General features: G+C 38.7%; 3 protein-coding genes across 4 annotated transcripts in view; 1 reads left to right on the forward strand and 2 right to left on the reverse strand.

The window, feature by feature from the left end:
• Nucleotides 1–1345, reverse strand: part of mad2l2 (mitotic arrest deficient 2 like 2) — a 4584-nt gene extending 3239 nt beyond the window's left edge. Inside the window, exon 1 of the mRNA XM_020612592.1 lies at nucleotides 930–1345. Coding sequence (XP_020468248.1) covers nucleotides 930–969 — 40 coding nt within the window. The 5' untranslated portion in view covers nucleotides 970–1345. The remainder of the gene's footprint in view (nucleotides 1–929) is intronic.
• Nucleotides 1346–2252: 907 nt separating this feature from the next.
• On the forward strand, nucleotides 2253–7758 carry LOC109967177 (solute carrier family 25 member 45-like). The gene is given in 8 exon segments (XM_020612572.1): nucleotides 2253–2373; nucleotides 3196–3252; nucleotides 3368–3411; nucleotides 3493–3564; nucleotides 3673–3846; nucleotides 5685–5919; nucleotides 6655–6829; nucleotides 6831–7758. Coding segments are annotated over 7 exon segments (837 nt in total). The 5' UTR covers nucleotides 2253–2373; nucleotides 3196–3215; the 3' UTR covers nucleotides 6931–7758.
• A 3079-nt stretch (nucleotides 7759–10837) lies between these two features.
• LOC109967178 (solute carrier family 35 member E2) overlaps nucleotides 10838–16058 on the reverse strand; it is an 11929-nt gene continuing 6708 nt past the window's right edge. For both annotated transcript variants that reach the window (XM_020612575.1, XM_020612574.1), the window contains exons 5-9: nucleotides 15184–15304; nucleotides 15054–15107; nucleotides 14896–14968; nucleotides 14449–14594; nucleotides 10838–11669 (exon numbers count right to left, since the gene is read on the reverse strand). In XM_020612575.1, the coding sequence (XP_020468231.1) occupies nucleotides 11444–11669; nucleotides 14449–14594; nucleotides 14896–14968; nucleotides 15054–15107; nucleotides 15184–15304 (620 nt within the window). In that variant the 3' untranslated portion in view covers nucleotides 10838–11443. The remainder of the gene's footprint in view (nucleotides 11670–14448; nucleotides 14595–14895; nucleotides 14969–15053; nucleotides 15108–15183; nucleotides 15305–16058) is intronic.

The raw sequence follows: 16058 nt of genomic DNA on the forward strand, positions 1-16058 counted from the left end.
GAGTTGATGCCAAAGAGCTCGATTTTGGTCTCATCTGACCACAACACTTTCACCCAGTCTTCCTCTGAATCAGTCAGATGTTCAGTGGCAAACTTCAAATGGGCCTGTAGATGTGCTTTCTTGAACAGGGGGACCTTGCGGGCACAGCAAGATTTCAGTCCTTCACGGCGTAGTGTGTTACCAACTGTTTTTTTGGTGACTATTGTCCCAGCTGCCTTGAGATCATTGACAAGTTCCTCCCGAGTAGTTCCAGGCTGATTCCTCACCGTTCTCATTATCATTGAAACTCCACGAGGTGAGATCTTGCATGGAGCTCCAGACCGATTTAGACTGGCAGTTAATTTGTTTCTTCCATTTCTGAATAATCGCACCAACTGTTGTCAGCTTCTCACCCAGCTGCTTGGCGATGGTCTTGTAGCCCATTCCAGCCTTGTGTAGCTCCACAATCCTGTCTGACATCCTTGGAAAGCTCTTTGGTCTTGGCCATGGTGAAGAGTTTGGAATCTGGATTGATTGATTGCTTCTGTGGACAGGTCTCTTTTATACAGGTAGCGAGCTGAGAGGGCTCCCAGTGTCAGCTCGTTACCTGTATAAAATACACCTGGGAGCCAGAGATCTTGCTGACTGATAGGGGATCAAATACTTATTTCATTCATGAAAATGCAAATTACTTTATAACTTTTTTTGTAATGCATTTTTCTGGATTTTTTTGTTATTGTTGTGTCTCTCACTGTTCACATAAACCTACCATTGAAATTGTAGACTGATCATTTCTTTGTTAGTGGGCAAACTTACAAAATCAGCTGGGGTTCAAAAAATGTTTTCCCTGACTGTAGATTTAGCTAACATACCTAGATTTTAGCTGGGCATTTGTTTTGTAGCTACAAGATCATTTTCATTTCATGCTAGTCTGGATGGCTTAACGTTACCTCGTCCAAAATTGAGGTCCTGTCTTGTTAGAGTTGTCATGGTTGTCTTCCCGAAAATTGTCAAATAAAACAACCGGCCAAGTTAACTGTCCAGCTAACCTTTAAAAAGCGGTAGTATGTCAAGCGTTCCTTATCTAATTGCTGTTTTTACTTCGACATCCTTCTTTTGTTGCTGCCAGCCTTAACCATGTCAACCTATGGCAAAAGAACTAAAATGCCAGTTTTTATAAAGATATTACAAAAACTACAGAGACGGGTTTTTAAATGAACTGAAGATTTGATCCATGTCACGTCCCAAAACGCGGTCTTTAACCAGCTAACCAATTCAAACCTTCTTAGCGCACCGCATTAACGTCACTTGTTGTTTACAAGCTGCTTTTCGTCCATTAGTGATGACGTTACTTCGTCGTCTTCTTCTTCTTCCTTCTCGTTGTTCGTAAGCCAACCTAAGACGCATTACCGCCACCTGCTGGGCGGGAGTGTGGAACGAATAGAGTCGAAGGTGTGTGTGTGTGTGTGTGTGTGTGTGTGGGTGTGTGTGTGTGTGTGTGTGTGTGTATATATATATATACAAAACAACAATAACGCAACACTTTGTGTTTGCCCCCATTTTTCATGAGCTGAACTCAAAAATCTACGACTTGTTCTATGTACACAAAAGGCCTATTTCTCTCAAATATTGTACACAAATCTGTCTAAATCTGTGTTGGTGAGCATTTCTCCTTTGCCGAGATAATGCATCCACCTCACAGGTGTGGCATATCAAGATGCTGATTAGACAGCAGGATATTGCACAGGGGTGCCTTATATAGCTGACTACAATGTGGACAAAGACCTGTAGGGTGTTTACCTATTTTGTGCAGGGTATCATTTAAAACTTGTGTGACCTATTCTCAAGCAAGTTACTACACTTACATTTACAAATTACAACCTTTCTAGTACCAGTCCACGCCTATTGGTATCCAACCAACTTTTGGACCTTATACAAATGTCTACCAGTTTCACACCCATCCCACTGTTCTTGCCAAACATTTTGAATAGGAATATTAATAATCAGGGATTTCATTTATTTCATTTTCAAATCTAGAAACGTTGCTTGGCCTTTTTTTTTTTTTTTTTTTTTGCGGCTGTAATAGAATTTATTCCATTATAGTCCCAAAAATAGTCCCAAAATCAGCATTGATTGCCACATATTGAGTTTGATTTTTATATACCTTTTCTTTTTGATTTAATATATTCTGAGTAAAATCATATTTCATTGTGGAGCTGCACACTGTACATTTATAAAACCTGAGTCTGATAGTTGTTGCTTGAGCTGTGCGCGCTCCCGTATGGCCAAGCTGTTCTCGGCAGGCAGAACTCGGTATAACACCCTGGAACAAACTCCGAACAAAGTTGACGTGTCTATTTCGGACATTTGCGATCGCACATGCAGATCCTCTGGGTATGTTTAGATAAGTTGCCTTGAAAGGCCACAGTAATGTATATCCTCTTATTTTGAAGCCAGGTCAGACGGGAAATGTTGCCTTTTAAATCTCGGTTCGACCCATAAAGATTTGACTATGTGTGTAGGATTCGTACCGTGAATCATAAGGTTTACACAATGAGGTGACTTTTATGAAAAAGGTAAGCCGACTAGTTTAAGTTAACACACTTTCCTTGCATGCATCATGTAAATAAAACACCTAAAGACAGGCATTCGTGTAACGGTTTTGCACACCAGTGTTTAATAAATATACTCACCCGTCGTCATATGACGTTAAATCCTCTGCACAAGAGGCCCTCCAGCAGAAGACCAACTTAGTTTACCAGATGCAACATTAAAGCGATGAACACAATAATGCATCAATAATAATAATAATCCAATAATATAATACACATTAATGTGCCATTCTGCATAACGACTTTTGCTTTAAATTACCTTAGATCTGGATTTTGAGACTAATCCTTTTGTATTTAAGTAACATTTTGAATGCAGGACTTGTAACAAAGTATTTTTACACTGCGGTATTTTTACTTTTAACAAATTTGATTGCGTCTTCATTCGGTGAAAGTATAATAGGAATATTTGTGTGGAACAGGTTTACATTTGTGTTACATTTTTATTCGAGTTTAGCAAGATTTTGCCATCACATGTAATCTGATGTTAATGTAGGCTACGTCTTGTGTGAGTACTAGTCATATCCTTGGCTGGTAGTCTATAGTCACAGCAGCATCCTTAGGTATTATCTTTATAACAAGTGAATCACACTGGTCTTTTTTGCAGGTTGTGAAACTGTAAAAATCATGCCCTTTTTGGAATTCATAGCTGGGAGCATTTCAGGTGAAAAAATACTTGTGACTGAACCGAGAAGTTGATTAAATACAGTGGTATTTGTAGTATAGTATTTGCATACATGTGGAGAAATAACATTTCCTTGTTGGTTATTATATTATAGGTGCGGTGGGAATGGTAGTCGGACATCCGTTAGACACTGTGAAGGTTGCATGACACACTGAAAGCTATAAACACTAATAAAAGTATTAAACTAACCTGTTCTGACACCTCCTGTTTTATTTGTAGGTGCGTCTGCAGGCCCAGTCTGTGTACAAAGGAATATTTCACTGTGTGGCTAAAACATACTCTCATGAAGGGGTAGGTGTCCTGAAGTCCCAGTAGCCCCAGCATCAGCCAGAAAATAGATGGGAGGCAATATTAATGTATGCTTAATTGATCTGTTTCTCACAACCTTTATTACACCAGCTCCATGGATTCTTCAAGGGCATGTTGTTTCCAGTGCTAACCACTGGCATCACCACCTCTGTTAGCTTTGGCTCATACAATAATGCCTTAGATTACCTCACTCAATCCCATTGTGGGAAACCAGCCTCTGCTGCACAGTTCTACACTGCTGGATGCTTTGCAGGCCTGGCACAGGTAAGAACACCTAATTTGTTGATTTCTTTTAAAGCACTTGCAGCATGCTCCAAAGTGGCATGCTGACTGTCTGGGCTCCACAAATGCTTACTATTAAACTTACTATTGTAAGGTTGTGAAAACTGTCTTTCCACAGAAGAAAACTCTCCTTCCACAGAGGTAACCTTAACATCGTTTCTAGTTTCATATAGCCAGTGCTCCCCCCACCCTATGTAAGTGTTACTGATGCCTAGAAGTTGTAATGTTCATTACATCTCACTGAATAGAAGGCTTGGACAGATTGGGGACAAAAATATGAAGTTTGACCAGGCTCCAACACAGGAGAGGCCAAGGGTTTGTGAGAATCGGAAGTGTAACAGTCAGTCATGTAAAGTTCTTATGTTCTAGTGGAAATTAAGTCTGAAACAATAGCAGATTAACACATCTATACTATCAGACACCTTGTTTCACTGACCTCTCAAAAGTTGCCATCACAGCTCTTATGTTGAATTTATTCAAGAGCTGACGTATGTTGGTTGTTCTAAAGCAGCCACAAGATGGCTCACAGAGATGACACTTTCACCAGCGTCATATTTGTCACTAAATCCTACAAATAAATATTGATGGGAGGTTTGGGGGTTTTATACTATTTTAAAAATGTGCCACAAAGATTGTTTTCTGTAGATGGAAGTGTCAGGCTTTCACCAAAATCACTCACTTTCATGACAATCAGTATGCAAAATATTTTATTTTTTGACTACCAGGATGCTTCCAAGAAGTTCCAAACCATGAGTTTCCACTTAGGCTCCACTTCTTCTGATGTTAGGATGATATGTATATATATATAAGATATATTTCATGACTGAGATCCATACTGCAGTATATGGACAGTGCTACAGGTCTACTCTACAATTATTAATTTCTCATAAAAACAGAAAGCAGAAGGTACAAATACACTGTAAATTCTAATAAGTTTTCTTTAATTAAAAGGAAGCTGATTACCTTGGGAAAATTAAGTGAACTAAACTGCGTGAAGCTATGTGAAATGACTGTGTTTAGAGTGAACATGCATTATTTGAGTAACTTGTACTAATTTAAAGATGCGAGTATCAGTACACTGTAAAATGTCACAAATTAACTTTAAAAAGTAAGTAAACTAATGATAGTGAATTAGAAGAACTCAATTTAAGTTTTGAAAATGTAAAGTAAATCATTTAACTGAACACAGATGCTGCAAACAGGCTCATTTTATTTATTTTTTGATGTTTCTCAGTTCGAAGAGTCAGTTCCTCATTTGACATGAAGACTTTGCAGCTATTTGAGACACTTTGTATCAATGTCAGTACAAACAGCATGCAAGGGCCCCCCAGACACTGTTTATTGTTAAGTGTACAAAGGTAGGGACTGAATTCAATACTAGCTTTTATGGTTTTCTTTTTTTTTTTCACAGTTCTAAAAAGAAACAACTATAATATCATTTGATATGTGTTACAGACACTCCTCTGTATGTGGGTGAAACCTGATGTTTATCTTTCGATAGTGTAATCCTAGGCTACGCCAGTTATACCAACCAAACAGGCCAGTGTTGTTTCTAGCTTCTTTTGAAGATTATGAAAGTTGGCTGATGTGGCATCTAAACAGAGCTTGTAATTTAAGAGGACACTCACAACAAGCTCCTCTATCTTCAAAGCATCCAAAAAGGAAATTCGGTGCAACAGTGTGCTTAAATGGTATGCTGTTAACAGTTTTGACAGTAAATCAAACCCCAAATAATACTAGACTTGTACTTTCTGGTGATATGCTTTTGAAAGCTGTATGTCATAAAACCTTAAAAATGAAACAGTTTGATCTGCTTTCAGGTGTTTGTTTCTGCACCCATTGACCTGGTGAAGGTGCGTCTGCAAGGTCAAACAACTTCTGACCGATACCATGGACCCATTCACTGTGTTGCTGTCATCCTGAAGGAGGAGGGACCCAGGGGTCTGTTCAGAGGAGGACTGGCTCTCGCCATGAGGGACGTACCCTGTTTTGGACTCTACTTTTTGCCTTATGAGGTCATTCGAAATGCCCTGACTGAGAGTGGCAAACAGCCAGGTAAGTTACAGAGAGCATGACTCTGCAGCAGTTGGTAAACCAGGCTATAAAACTAGAAAGAAAATGCCAATAAAAGCATTGTTTCTACAAACAAGTGTTCTGCCTTTCTCCTTATTCTAACAAATCCCCTATGGCAGCTCCACATTATATATATCCTCAATTTAAATAGATTTCAATTTAACTTTTGCATCATATGAAACTATCTTAATTTATTCTTAAATGCTCAGAAATATGTTCCTGTCACTCCTTTGCATTTAAATTCATGCCAGGTGATTTTCTGACAGTCTGGGTTTTATATATATATAATGAATAGTCAGATAGTCACACTGAACAGTCGAGTGACAATCGACGAACAAAATTCTTAGTGGGGTACAGACCTAGTTATGTTATGTCCGCCTCGGGTATAAACTACTCAGAAGTCTTGGGAAGACTGAAGTAAAGGGGTACAAGTATATTGGGATCAGTGAGAATCTACAGTTTGCCCCAGCTAGCGAGTGTGTTGCCTGTTGAAAATGTGCTACAGTATATAAATAAACTTACTGTAGTTTTAAATTTGTAAATCTTATAATTTTAAAGTCTTAATTTTGAATTTTGAGGATTTTTTTGTCATTCCTATTATTTGATCACTTTTCTTGTCCTGACAGAAATGGACTTCTGAATGTCCTGGTTTCATTTAATCTACAATCATACAAACATGACTTCATAGATTTACATTCATTGCTTTTCTGTCCTCAGGTACATTTGCAATATTGATGGCAGGTGGCGTGGCGGGTGTGGTAACCTGGGCCTGTGCCACGCCCATGGACGTGGTGAAAGCTCGGCTCCAGATGTCAGGGGCCGGTGGCCGGGAGTACAGGGGCGTCCTGCACTGCATAACAGTGAGCGTCAGAGAAGAGGGAATGAGGGTCTTTAAGCCTCCGGCTAGACAGCGTGAGGGGATTCCCTGTCAATGCCGTCACCTTCTTCAGTTATGAGAGTCTGATGAAGATTTTCTGTCCACCATTGAGGTGACATCACTCTTGACCAGCGGCGGATACACAAGGGACCATGGGGAGAAGTCACTCTCTCTTTCATCACAAGGTGTGATTTGGAAGTCCATTTCCTGAGCTTAATTTTTAGTAAATACCATAGTTTATATTTAGTGTTTGAATTTATAACATGTAGGGAGTGAGTTGTGGGGACTGTAGCCTTACAAGGGCACTTTCAGACACTGTGAGGACTGATTAGCAAGTACAACACTTAGCTGGCAGTTTCTGCAGTAAATCTTATTTTGTGAAGGTGATAATATTCAGTTTGTCAGATGTTTTGATTGGTTCAACCGAATGAAAATTTTGGAGGATGTAGTTGGTGCTGCTGTTGATATGGAGGCAGCTGCTATTGAATGCAGTGGCTCAGGAGGTAACGTGGTAACTTTCCAGGGGGAAGGTTGGTGGTTTGATTCCCATTCCCCCTCCTCCGTGTCAAAGCATAAGACACTGAACTCCAAGTAGCTGCCAGGGCAGTGTTGTCTTGTGTGTGTAAATATCCCCATTGCGGGACTAGTAAAGGGGTGGTTATTACAACTATCTACACTACCAATCAAAAGTTTGGATCCAGTATTTGACCACAAGGTCCTTTCATATCTCGACTGCTGTAGGTCACTAGTTGGACTGGTCTGCATTGCAAATCACAACAAAAGGAATTTCAAAAGTGGTATTTCCAGCTTTTCAGTGAGGAAATGCAGAAGACTGGGCAGGAGGAAGATACAGAGAGAAATGGAAAAGAGAGTAGGTAGGAGAGACAGAGAAGGACAAAGCCACAGGAGGGGATGAGGAAACTGGAGAAGAAGAAATGATTGTTGAGGGAAAGGAGGGGATGAGGAAATTGGAGAAGAAGAAATGATTGTTGAGGGATGACGATGAGGATGAAACTAGATCAGAAAGAGGGACAGAATCAGGAGTGATGAACAGAGATGAAGACAGAGAGACAGTTCCTGCTGTACTTTGTGGTACGTTTCTATTCTCTTTTTAGTGCAGTAACATTTTAGAAAAATAACGTGATTTTAATATACTGTACATTACTGAAGCTCAGACATTCCCAGGTTTAACAGGTGAAACAAGTTTAACTTTTAGGAGCTTAACTGACAGTATTGAAAAAGTTTTTTTTTAAATGTAAGCTTTGACAACTTTGATGGAAAATATCAGAACAAAGCTGCTCACGTTTACTGAGAAATATCCATTTTACTTGACAAGATGTGTTACCATTATAACCTTGTATTTAAAATAGACCATGTTCTTATGTTTTTTATTAGAGGTTTATTTTTATTTAAAGGCATTGTATTCTTATCACCTGAACATAAACACTAAATGATTTTTCTAATAAATAAACAATACAAACAATATAACTTATTGCATTACTTTTTTAATAGGGCTGGCCAGACTTTGGCCAAGGGCGGCCATGGCCCCCTGGCTCCGCCTCTGCCACAAAGAGGCGAGATTTATGACATATACATAGCAATCAGCCACCAGGGGCGATTGAGGTTTGGTGGCTTTAACCAAAGAGCAGACAAAGTCAGCAATTTAAAACAGCAAAAACAAGACAGAAAACTATTCTTTACCAAGATCATTTATTAGAATTTCCAAAGTCAAGACTGAACCTTCAAGCTCAACAAAAAGGTCAAACATAGCATAGATAATACAGTATATATGATAGCGTATGGTTTTTCCACAGACTGGTTACATATAAGATACTAGTGTGTGTGTCATTAGTTGCTACTGTAAATCAGCATTGCAACATGAAATCACTGTCAATACTGGCTGACCACTCAAATGTTTGTCATTCAAACACCCTCAAGTTACTGTATACCGCTGGATATTTTTACCTCTCTGATTTGCTCATTCCCAAACATACAGCCCATAACCACCACTCTCTCACCTCAACACTTCCACTTTTGATGCTACAAATACACAGATAAACTCGTGTTTGAACGTGGGTCTTGAAGCAGCACTTTAAAGACTTTTTATATGGAAGATTAGTGTCTCTATATTTCGTCCTCCCCAATTACATACATGAGCAGGTCAGAATATTAGGAACACCTCTGAATATAATGTAGTCCACTACAATACCACCTTTAACTATGACCTCAATAATAAACATATCATTTAATTGATCAGTTTATGACAATTTCACCAAAAACTAACTTTTTGAGCTTCATAAACACAGATGTTAAGGCAGAGGTGGTGCATTGAAGTGCAAACAATAGTACAGACGTACCTAATAAAGTGGCTGGTGAGTGTATATTTGCAATGTATTTATTTTAAACCATAGCCCACATCTGGTTTTTATAAGCACTTTACCATTAAACAAACTCTGAAGCAATAAGAAATAGCAGTGTAGAATGAACTCATTTCCAAGGTAAATTAAAGAATATACTGTATGTCCAAGTCAAGGACTGTATAAGACAAGGTGGGTACAAAATGCACAAAAAGCATTACTGCAGTGCTTACGAAACCAGGTAGCTGAAGGTGATTAACACATCTATACTATCAGACACCTTGTTTCACTGACCTCTCAAAAGTTGCCATCACAGCTCTTATGTTGAATTTATTCAAGAGCTGACGTATGTTGGTTGTTCTAAAGCAGCCACAAGATGGCTCACAGAGATGACACTTTCACCAGCGTCATATTTGTCACTAAATCCTACAAATAAATATTGATGGGAGGTTTGGGGGTTTTATACTATTTTAAAAATGTGCCACAAAGATTGTTTTCTGTTTAAATAAAAACCGGTTTATTGAACTTACAGTAAGTTTGACTTTTTTGTGCCCTTGGTTCTGTAGTAATCACCTGAGATCTTAGAACATGACCATTGTTAAAAATAGATACAAGGCAGTCAGACAACTTGTAAACAAACCAGATTTACCACTTTATTTGGTGGTAAAACAAATGAGCGCATTTGTTATAATAATCTGTAATTGTACAAGCAAGTACAAACTCTTATATGAAGTACAGTGGGTCAAAGTTGGACCAGGAAGTGGGTTTGTAATCTGTGTTTGCCACAGACAGTTGTGTATTAACTGGTTAATTATTGGGTAATTAACCATCATTATTATATACTAACTTGGGGTTTGTTAAAACCTCTCTCATTATGTGATTGGTAGACATAATCAAACAGTTTTTGAGCTCTAAAAACAAAATTGTAATAAGCCTTTTTTTTCTTTAAGATGATGTAATAAACAGCAGCCTGTTCATCCATTCATTGTCTAAGCCCTGTGCCAGCATGCACCAAGGGTGAGTCACTTTACAAAGCAAAACAACACAGATAACTCCATCCACACCCACAGTTCATGAGAGACAATGAGCATTCCTAGAATGCAGTACATGCCTTTCAAATGTTCCACACATTGTTTACAAATGTATCAAAAGGTCAGTCTATCTATGGATGGACAAGCCTCTTACGTCAGGCACCTTTGCCCATTTCACATTTTGTATTAAGTGGAATCAAGAGAAAGTTTACATTTTATGATACAGTGTAGGTTCACAAAGCTAAAATCATATAGCGCCAATGCTGCACAGATATCTACAACATACATTCAGCAGCTGCTGTTCCACAGATGAGACAGACCAGCACACTCTGGAATGTAAGACACAAAGCTTACAGAAGTAACTTCCCTCAGAAAGCTGAAGGACAACCTGAGCTTTCTTTTAACTGACCAATACTAGAAAAGAAAAAGGATCAAGGATGAAATGAAAGGTAAGTAGGTCCTCATCAGGTTAGAGACAAAGAAATACAGGGTACAGTGTTCCACAGGACTAGTGACCAAGCTGGTCACCAAAGTTTATTATATAGGATAAGGCCAGTCATTTTCTATATCAACAGTATTTTCAGCAATCTCCATACAGAGACAGTGAATTGTCTCTACTCATGATTAATGTCCGTCAGCTGTCAGTCCTAGATTAGCTTGTTTGTCTGTGCAATAGATCTTCGTTGTCGTTCAAAGATTAAAAACACGTCAGGGAAACTTTTTCCCATTAAGAAACCCCAGACTCAACAGTTGCCCCAAAATGTCTGAGTGGCCATAATTTCCCGAAATTAGCACAAGCCAGAGTCAACTGTGCACGTGTAAGATCTTGTGTGAGCTCTATGCTTTGTTTACAGTCTGCGAGCTCCTCACACTTGGATGGGGGTTTGTTAATGAAGAAATACATCACCCAGTGCAGCAATGTGTTTCACTGATGTGTTGTTAATCATTTCTGAACAACAACAGAGGTCTGTGGTACAGACAAAGAAGCTGATCCAGAACTGACACACTGAAAATACTGCTAATATAGAAAATGACTGACCTTATCCTTTAAGTTGCAAGAATCAACTGAACTGAACCTGAAAAAAAACAAAACATGAGTGTATCCTCTCATCTAGAATGTGTACATGGTGGAAAACAAACAAATATCCAGTTATTCCGTCTGAACAACCACAGGTAAGCGAACAATTTTGTTAATAAACCCCTAATCCCATTTCAAGTAGCATGATTTGGGGGCCCAGTCCTCAGTGAGATGGAGCAGCATGGTTCTGGTCCTGCAGCAGTGGTGTGTAGTTCTGCTCAGTAGCCATGGCATGCAAGGATTCCCTTTGGAACTGCCTAGCCTTGTTGTACAAGAAGACTCCGATGAACACAAAGACGGTTCCGGTGGCGCTGAGGATGGTGATCTGGTTACTGAATATGATGATGCTCAGCCACACCAAAAGGGCGTGCTTGACAGTACTGGCGACACTGAGGAAGACATTGGAGTTGTTAACTACCACTGTGACCAACCAATTCATGGTGAGAGATACTGAGATAATTATCAGTCACAACAAACATGGGTTCAATGCCTAGCTCACTCTCTTTTTAAACTGGGTAATTAACTTCCTCCACACACCAATATAGTCCACATGGGTCCTTCTGAAGTCAACTAACAATGTTTCCCAGCTCCTCCAAACCACCAGTTATGTATAAAGCATGCAGCTAAAGTCAAGAAGTTCTGACTATGCATTAGAAGAAGGGGGTTCAAACTCTGATACAAAATTAAGACAACTGCACCCCACAACACCCCCCATCTAAGACTTAGTATTGTCCAAAAAATATTTATAGTGATACATGAAAAATATTTTATTAATGTAACTCCTGTTATGTGATGTGGGGCACAATCATCCTGTAAGCTTTGTAATTATAGCTCCCACAATTTGGGGAAGGAGGAGGATGCAGACAAGAAGCATTAGAGAAGTATCAGAGAATTAAAACTTTACTTTGTGACTGTTTCACTGTGGTTACATTCTAAAGCACAAACACAGCCACATTTCTGACATGAAACTGGATGCACATATAAGCAGGCTACTGTAATTACCAATTTATGTTTATAAACATATCAAACAAATTCGTATAACTGCCTGTTTGTTTTGTTTTCAAATTGGTCGCTAATTACATGAACGTCACCAAAGCTCTAGTACCGGGATTTCGGCAGCTGTGTAAAAGGAACACAGGGGTGGCAGTTTTCCACAGTCTCTGTGTAAAAGGGGCTACTGAGCTATAAAACAGGTGCAGTTCCCTCTAAGATAAGGTGAACCTGAGCATTTGCAGCTGTGGGCACAGCATGTTATCTACTAAGCATTTACAAGATACTGATAAACCTTCCCAAGAACTTTGTACTGGAGATAAAAACAAATCATATCAGCATAATGTACTTAATGAAGTGGCCAGCAGTGGGAACATTTATTTTAAACACTGACTAAATCAGAAAACCAAAACCCGCAGCGCATCTCAGCAGCAAGTGTTGTCACAATTTTCAAAAATTCTGGAAAAACTCTTTAATAACAGATTAGACACATTTATTGATAGACATAAAATCCTCTCTGATTGCCAGTATGGTTTTAGGTCGAACCGGTCAACATCTTTGGCCATTACCGACCTGATGGAGGACATTACAAGTGCTATGGATGAGAAGAAATACACGATGGGGATATTTATTGACCTAAAAAAAGCATTTGACACAATCAATCATGAATTATTAATGGACAAGTTAGAAAAATATGGGATCAGAGGAATGGTTCTGAAATGGATTAAAAGTTATTTGACACAGAGGCGTCAATTTGTGAAGTTGGGTGAATACCAATCGAGTGAGCTGGATATTGTATGTGGAGTGCCTCAGGGTTCTGTTTTGGGACCTAAATTATTTATATTATACATTAATGATATATGTAAGGTTTCTGATTTAGTGAAAGTGGTTTTGTTTGCTGATGACACTATCATATGGGCATCGGGTGAAAACCTACAGCAACTCTCTGGACGGGTTTCACAGGAACTTGAGAAGATAAAGAAATGGTGTGTACTATCTTTGAATTTAAATAAAACTAAATTTATGGTATTTGGGAATTGTAGACTAGATAATGAACTTAAATTGAAAATTGGGGGAGCTAATATAGAACGAGTATATGAAATTAAATTTCTAGGTGTCATAGTTCATGACAAATTCTCCTGGAAATCTCACATCAGATATGTTCAGCACAAAATAGCAAAAAATATATCGATATTGGCAAGGGTTAGATATATGTTGGACGGGAAAGCACTACGCATTTTGCATTCTTCATTGGTTTTACCATACTTAGAGTATGGCGTTGAAAACTGGGGAAACACATACAAAAGCTCACTTCAACCATTGTATATATTACAAAAAAGAGCAATAAGAATTGTGCATAAGATGGGGTATAGGGATCACACCAATGTAGCTTTCATACAGTCTAAATTGTTAAAATGTTTTGATTTAGTGGGATATAAGACTACTGTGTTTATGTATAAAGCCAGGAACAATTTATTACCTGGTGGAATTCAAAAACTATTTAATGAAAGGGAAGGGGGATACAATTTAAGGGGTCAGTTAAATTATAAAATTCATGCTATACGTACAACCAAAAAAAGATTCTGTATTTCCATAAGTGGTGTAAAACTATGGAATAATGTAAGTGTGGACATAAAAAATAGTAATAGAATTGATGAGTTCAAACATAAATATAAAGGTATGTGTCAATCAAGATATATGCAAGAACAGGCTTAATGATTAATTAGATGGAACATTGTGGGTGTGGGGTAAGAATGTTAACACTATGTAATAATTCTTTAGTATATTACTTGTGTGGTGTAGAAGACAATTATCTAAGAATGTAATTATGTAAGAATGTTAACAATCTGTAATAATTTTTTAGTATATTACTTGTGTGGTGTAGAAGAGAATTATTTATGTAGATATACTGCTTGCAAACCAATGATGGTAAGATGATGTCATGGGGTAGGACTGGATAAGTCTAACTTCTTCCTACTCCGTTCAAGCATGTACTAGGTATAAGCAAATTGATAAGGGATTAGCATTTGTGGATATGTGTGAAATTATGTGTGTTGACATATCGACTATCTTTACATGCTTGAAAAAATAAAATCAAAAAGAGTGGTAATAATGTTGGGTGGCAATTCATTATCACTTTCAATGCAGATGAAGATGGGTTCTGTGCCTGTCCCCTACCTGAAGGTAACAGGGGATATCCGTCCCATGAGTGCATAGGCAGTGACACTCTGCAAGTGGAAGAGGCCACCGTCGAAAAGCAGCAATAGGATAATGTCTGGATTGAAAGTGAAGCTCCGTCTGCTCTTCCCAATCACTGGAATATCCTAGAGATGGAGTGCAATAACCATCAGCCTCAAGACTGGAGCATCAACCTTGACCTTTAGTCCTTAATTATATATTAATAAACTATAAACAAATGTGTTCACAGATTCCTGCCTGGTTTTTGCTACCCTATGGTCTAACATTCAATTCATTGTCAATTGTCATTCTGCTTTTCTATGTAAGAACATTTACTCCACACATAACTACAGATTTTAGGTATATTACATGCTGTAAATATACTGTCCTAGTTGTAACAGTAATTTAATACAACAATAACTGCAGCAAAGAACTGTCTTAACATACCAGAAGGAACGTCCAAGCAGGAATAAGCATCATGACTGCTGCTGCACTGGTGTAGAACTGCAGCTCTGGAGGGCTGAAATGACTCAGTTAAATGAGAATTTTTATAGCACAGATATGTTTCATTTTATGGTTATAAACAGGAAGAATCAGTCTTTTACCTGAACCTGTACGTGTCTCCACTTAGCAGTTTTTTGGAGAATACGTTCTGCAAGCTGAGATCAGAAACAAATGGTTAAATAAAGCATCACACTGATGTGGAATGAAAAGCTCTGCCGAGTGCTGCAGTACCAGTCCATGATGTTGGTGGAGAGAGCAGCGGAGAAGCCGAGCATGTTGAAACTCATCTCAGTGGCTGTGCAGAGGGCCAGGCCAGCCATGACTGGGAACAGAGACAGGTTCACCCAGAGCCCTGCAGATTGGAGAACAAACAGCATGCACAACAATAAACACCAGACTTAGCACAAAACTCATGCACTGGTTTCTCTGTGCATGTCCTATTGATATTGCCACGTTTCGTCCATTAATGCCAACAAAGAGTTGATTTGATTTGATTTATTCTTTCAAACATGCAGAACAATGACATCAACACACACATAATTATAATTACACAATCCAACCACTGCTAATCAAGAATCAGTTTGCTTATACCCGCACATGTTTGAATGGAGTAGGAAGAAGTCAGACTTATCCAGTCCTACCCCAGAACATCATCTTATACAAAAAATTTCATGCATTGGCTGCAAGCAATATCTCTACATAGTTGATTCTCTTCTTCACTAACAAGTGATACACAGAAAACTTAAAACAGAGTGATTCCTTCATGATTTTTGATTAAATCTGTAACTCTTGCATATATCTTGAATGACACATACATTTATATTTATATTTAAACTCCTCAGTTCTAGTACTGTTTTTCATGTCCACACTTAAATCATTCCATAATTTGACCCCACTTATAGAAATACAAAATCTCCATGCGGGCTTTCATGTGTCTTGCACTGAGGAGAGGCTTCCATCGGGCCACTCTGCCATAAAGCCCCGACTGGTGGAGGGCTGCAGTGATGGTTGACTTTCTACAACTTTCTCCCATCTCCCGACTGCATCTCTGGAGCTCAGCCACAGTCATCTTTGGGTTCTTCTGTACCTCTCTCACCAAGGCTCTT

The sequence above is a fragment of the Monopterus albus genome, unplaced genomic scaffold (assembly GCF_001952655.1).
Source record: "Monopterus albus unplaced genomic scaffold, M_albus_1.0 scaffold126.1, whole genome shotgun sequence".
Lineage (NCBI taxonomy): Eukaryota > Metazoa > Chordata > Actinopteri > Synbranchiformes > Synbranchidae > Monopterus > Monopterus albus.